This window comes from Echinops telfairi, unplaced genomic scaffold (genome assembly GCF_000313985.2).
Source record: "Echinops telfairi isolate 266 unplaced genomic scaffold, ASM31398v2 ScPeMD7_3;HRSCAF=10, whole genome shotgun sequence".
Classification (NCBI taxonomy): domain Eukaryota; kingdom Metazoa; phylum Chordata; class Mammalia; order Afrosoricida; family Tenrecidae; genus Echinops; species Echinops telfairi.
The window spans coordinates 64,567,675-64,573,209 of NW_022103899.1; the positions used below are offsets into that span (position 1 = coordinate 64,567,675).

Sequence of the window (5,535 nt, forward strand, 5' to 3'; positions counted from 1 at the left end):
TCCACCCCATGCCCCCCTCCCCATTCACATTGGGTATGATTTTGTTCTGGGTCTTAGATGCCTGATACCTGTTCCCATTGACACCTCATGATCACACAGGCTGGTGTGCTTCTTCCATGTGCGCTTTGTTGCTTCTGAGCCAGACAACCACTTGTTTATCTTCAAGCTTTTCAGACCCCATACACTATATCTTTTGATAGAAGGACACCATCAGCTTTCTTCGCCACATTTGCTTATGCACCCACTTTGTGTTCAGTGATGGTGTCAGGAAGGTGAGCATCACAGAATGCCGGATTGTTAGAACAAAGTGTTCTTGAGGGAGTACTTGAGTCATGGCCCAATGTCCATCTGCAACCATAATTCTTAACATATAGATATGAGTACATAGTTCTATTCCCCTCTTGTTATCTATCTCTCTATATATTTACATATGTACTTGCCTGAAAAAAATACATGTTTCTTATAAACTGCTTAAAATTAGATCTTTTTTTTTAAATCATCAGCCTGACAATCTTTGCATTTTAATCCAAGTATTTAGATCATTGACACTTAGTGTAAGCGCATTATAGTTGGGCTTAAGATCACTGTTAGCTTCCCCCCTATTGGCCCCTTTCTTCTTTTACACTGCCTTCCCTGCCTTCTTTTGTCTGGATCAAATGTTTTTCTTTAATTCTATCTCCTCTGTTACTTTCTTGCTGCACCCTTCATGCCATTGTTTTCATGCTTTCTCTAGAAATGCTGACAGTGTCCTTTGAAACTCTATCTTCATCATTTTCCGTACCTTGCAGTAAACTCCCACTTCTTGGCTGGCTGGTGTCACGTACTGTATGTCTCAGCAACATGATTGCTATTGTTGGTTTAAACAGTCAATGACACTGGAAACAACTTGGTTAGATATAATTTACAAGCCAGGTGCACAGAAACAGCAGTGTCCGGCTGCTGGGCTACAACTTTCCCCGCAGATCCGAGAGGGCCGGTTGGGACCTGCCGCGCTCTCCTAGGCTGGTCCCCCATGCCTCTGTCCCTGCCGGTCGTCCGCAGACTTCGTCCTCGTGTGGGAGGAGGACCTGAAGCCGGGCCGGCCGCAGGATGGCACCACTCGAGACAAGGCAGACGGGCACCGGGCCTGGCGGGAGGCCTTTTTGGACCACCTCCGCGCAGCCGGGCTGTGTGTGGACCAGGTACTCGGTTCCGTGTGGGCGTTCCGCATCTTCAGTGACCTGTCCTTGTCCCTGTGCCCTGCTACTGCACAGCACGCGCTTCCAGTCGCTGGACACCACTGCCCCGGGCACTGGGGGCTCAGAGAGACAAGCGAACAAGGCAGAGAAGAAGCGTGGGGGGATGGGGGCGGGAGGCGCTGACCATCCCAAGACGTGGTATTCTGTTGCGTCAAAGTCGGCGTGTGAAACGGGAGTCCCCATGGCGCCCGTCCTGTGTCTGTACACGTGCATGCGTGCACGTGCACAAGCATCCCCCTCGCACGTGCACGCGTGCACGCACACGTGACCCTCCAGCTCTAGCCCCGCCCTATCCCCCCGCAGCGTGACGTTCAGGAGGAGGCCCTGGCCGTGCACTACACCCTCCTCAGTGCGCCCTGGCCGGTGCTCTGCTACTACGCCGAAGACCTGCGCCTAAAGCTACCACTACAGGTCTCAGGGCACACGGGGGTGGGGGGGCAGAGGATGGTCTCAAAGTCCCAACCCCAAGCCACCACCACTGGGAGCAACTGCCAGTGCCCACAACACAGGAGGATTCCTGCTCACTCCCCACCCACCCCTGGGCAAGCTGGGGAAAGGGTGGGACAGCCAGTGCTTACTGGAACCAACTCAGGCTGGCCCTGGGCCCCCGCGGAGCCCCACTGAGACCCCAGCACTGCCCAGGTGGAGAGGACGGCTCCCGGAGCTGACGAAGCCCTTTGGGAGAGTGTTGGATGGAGGGGCCCTGCTGGGCCCCTTCCTGGCAGCCCTATCGGAGAGGGGAGGGTTGCCCGTGGGCCTGAGCTGCGAGTGGGCACATGGCCAGCCGGGCACCGACCCAGCCCCTGACATGTCCTTGCAGGAGCTGCCCAATCAGGCCTCCAACTGGTCGGCCTGGCTGCTGGCGGCCCTGGGCATCCCCAACATCCTGCAGGAAGAAGTGCCCAACGTGCCTTCCGAGTACTACACCTGTCAGTTCAAAGCCAGCAAGCTGTGCAGGTAAGGGTGCCCCAGGGCCCAGGGAGCCCCGTGCGAGCAAGACCTCTGTCACCTGGCCAGCTCTCAAGCCCAGAATCTCCTGCAGCAGTCCGGGTGGGTGGGCTGGTCAGGCTGAAGATGAGCCCTCTCTGCTGGCACTGGACGCTGTGAGGCCCATCTCCTGCTGTCTGGGCACCTTGAGGTCCAGCAGAGTTCCCGTCGTCATGATCTCCTGGCCAGGACTCAGGACCTGGCTGTGGCCAGTCCAGGCCGCTTCCTGACTCACATACCGGACAGCTGGACACCAGGCTTCACACAGCTGCCAGGGTGGAGGCGAGGGGCTCTCCTGTGGGGACGGATGTCAATGGCACTGGAGACCAGGGAGGGCCCCAGCTGTCCATGCACTGCTGCCAGGGCACGAGGCTCCACGCTCCCTCCCACGACAGCGGAGTGAGCAAGGGCACGGGTGGGGTGGGGTTCAGGGCCAGGGGTCCGTGCCGTCTTAGGAGAACGTGATGTGGCAGGTGGTAGTTGCAGGGCAGGTGTCAGGCCGTGGGCTCCAGGGAAAAACGTGTGTGTGTCCCACATGTGCCCGTGAGTCTGGACCCTTCTCTCTCGTTTGCCACAGGTTCCTGGGGAGTGACAACCAGGACACCTTCTTCACCAGCACCCACAGGCACCAGATTGTGAGTCCTGAGACCTCCGATCGCAGAACCTGCCTGACCCCGAGCACTCTGAGCCTCTTCTGGGCAGCCTATGCACCTACCCACCCCCTCCCCAACCACAACCACCAAGGTGCAAGGAGGCTTGTGGGTGATCACAGGGCCGTGACCTCTGCCTGGGGCAAGGGGCTGGTGCCCACAGAAATGGATGCCCAAGGGGGGCACTTCCCTTACTGCCCTGGAAGGGCACAGCCAGGATGAGGTGGGCAGGAGGCTACCCACACTGCCCAGAGGGTTTCCCTGTCCCCGGGGGCATAGAGTGAACATTGAGGGGGACACATGGGACTGTCAGCCAATCCCAGACCCTGTAGCCACAGCATCCCTGCTGGGGACAGAGCCGGGTCATGTGACATAGGCCAGTGGCTCCCTCCCAGGGGTGCTCAGGGCCCCTCCGGGGTGATCCATGGTCTTCGGCCTGGTGGCACCCAGAACAGTCTGCCTGGGGGAAAGCTTGCCCCCTGCTGGTCACCAGAGGCACCCAGCATAGCTGCTGCCCCGTAGCTGCCCACCGGCAGTGTGTGTGTGTGTGTGTGTGTGTGTGTGTGTGTGTGTGTGTGTGTGCGCGTGCACTCTGACATGACATGCTGACTATCTGGAGGAGAGCCAAAGGTTGGGTCAACTGGCCACTGCCCAGGGGTGGCCAAGGGGGGTGGTGGCAGTAGGGAGAACGAGGCCCTGGCGGGGGGGGCGTTCCTTGTCAGCCCTCCCCCCAACACTGAGGGCTGCAGACAACCCTGTCCCACAGCCACATGACAAGTGACCAGGGACATACCCCCCCTCCCAGCTGTTTGAGATCCTGGCCAAGACCCCATATGGCCACCACAAGAAGAGCCTATTTGGGATCGACCAGCTGCTGTCTGAGGGGGTCTTCCGTGCCGCATTCCCCCTGCATGACGTGAGTCCGGGGGCGCTGCCCACCTGCCCTGGGGCCCCACACCCAGCACAGAGCCTGTGAGAAGGGAGCCTCTGGGGCAGCCAGCCGAATGGACAGAGTGCCTGGATGACCAAGGCAGTGGCCGGGTTTGGGTGACTTTGGGGACCCCTCCCTTCTGGGCCGTACCCACATGTCCACAGGGTGGTCAGGTGGCTTCTGTCCCCAGGGCCCATTCACGCTGCCCCTGGAGGGGCCAGAGCCCCAGGCCCTCAGCCAGCGTCAGCTGCTGGGCCGGCACTGGGCCCGCTGGGGGAAGTGGAACAAGTACCAGCCATTGGACCACGTGCGTGGCTACTTCGGGGAGAAGGTGGCCCTCTACTTCGCCTGGCTCGGTGAGTGTGCCTGCTCAGCCTGTCGGGTACATCCCTGGCACAAGGGTACTGGTGCCCATGTGAGGGAGGGGGACCTGTCCACCCTTCTCCTCCCCAGTGAGTTCTCCTCCCAGACGTCCGCTGCCATGGGGGGCACCAATCCCAACCCCAACCTGCCTAGTGGGGCTGACCCCCACTCACCCAGTACTCCCTAATCCCTCCAAAGAGGCTACTTCCTGGGCAGCTGTAAGGGGTCCTCTGTCCCCCTTCTCTGCTGTGAGTCCCTCCTACCCCACTCACCCCTGCCTGTACTTGGGTCCCCTTCTGTGTCCGCCCCCTTGTCCATCCTTCTCTCCGAACATCCACTGGCTATTTCCATGCTCGCTGACATAGCCCCGGGCACCCCCACCAGGTTGCTGGCTGACCCCTGCATACCCCCCCAGGTCCCCAACATCCCTGGCTGACTCCATGCCCCACCCCCACCCCCCGGCCCACAGGTTTCTACACAGGCTGGTTGCTGCCCGCAGCCGTGGTGGGCAGCCTGGTGTTCCTGGTGGGCTGTCTCCTGGTCTTTTCAGACATACCCACGTGAGTGGCCACGGCCAGGCCAGCAGCCCTCATCTGCAGTAGGGGAGCCCCTCCCCCCATTATGCGGTGCAAAGACTCAAGGACGAGAAAGGAGCGGGTGTCCCTAAGGCTGACCCAGGTGACAGGGGTGCCTGAGCTGGGGGCTGGGCCTACTTCCTCCAGTTCTGGGCCCTGCCTCCTCACAGCAGGCCGGACTGGCACTGGGCTCTGCACCTGGAGGGAGCTGCCATCTCAAAGCTTCCGGTCAAAACGAGCCTCTGCCTTGTTCTGATGACGCATCAGAGAGACAGCAGAGAGTACCCACCCCCGCCCCTCCCTTCCCTGCCCCATTGCTGACAGTTAAGTGGGCTGCTACCCGCAAGGTCAGCATTTCAAAAACACCAGCCACTCCTCGGGAGAAAGATGAGGCTTCGAACACGCATGAAGGCTTACAGTCTCAGAAACCCGCAGGGCCAGTTTTACCCTGTCCTGTAGGGTCCCTGTGAGTCACCACAGAGGGTTTGATTGGCATTTACAGTCAGTCCCCAGCTGGCCCAGGGGCCACTCTCTGCACGGCAGTCCTGGGGCCTTTGACAAGTACATCATGTCCTGGGCCCCATCCCAGCTTCAAACGGAACAGGGTGTCTCTGTTCTAACACGCCCACGCCCTCCCTCCTTCACCTACCCCTCCACCTGGCACTCCTGACCTTTCGTTCGCCTTTCATTCCCTTTAAAGCAATTGTTTTGCCCAAGAGATGTGGGTCTGGCAAGGCTGACGTGGGAGAGGTGGAAGGGGAGGATGGTGGTGGCACTCCCCCAGCCCTCAC

The 5,535-nt window shown here is 59.7% G+C and overlaps 1 protein-coding gene across 1 annotated transcript in view; it reads left to right on the plus strand.

The window, feature by feature from the left end:
* ANO7 (anoctamin 7) overlaps positions 1–5,535 on the plus strand; it is a 26,879-nt gene that overhangs the window by 5,584 nt on the left and 15,760 nt on the right. Inside the window, exons 4-10 of the mRNA XM_030886934.2 lie at positions 1,042–1,181; positions 1,542–1,649; positions 2,059–2,195; positions 2,803–2,860; positions 3,681–3,791; positions 3,997–4,162; positions 4,639–4,729. Of these exons, the coding sequence (XP_030742794.1) occupies positions 1,042–1,181; positions 1,542–1,649; positions 2,059–2,195; positions 2,803–2,860; positions 3,681–3,791; positions 3,997–4,162; positions 4,639–4,729 (811 nt within the window). The remainder of the gene's footprint in view (positions 1–1,041; positions 1,182–1,541; positions 1,650–2,058; positions 2,196–2,802; positions 2,861–3,680; positions 3,792–3,996; positions 4,163–4,638; positions 4,730–5,535) is intronic.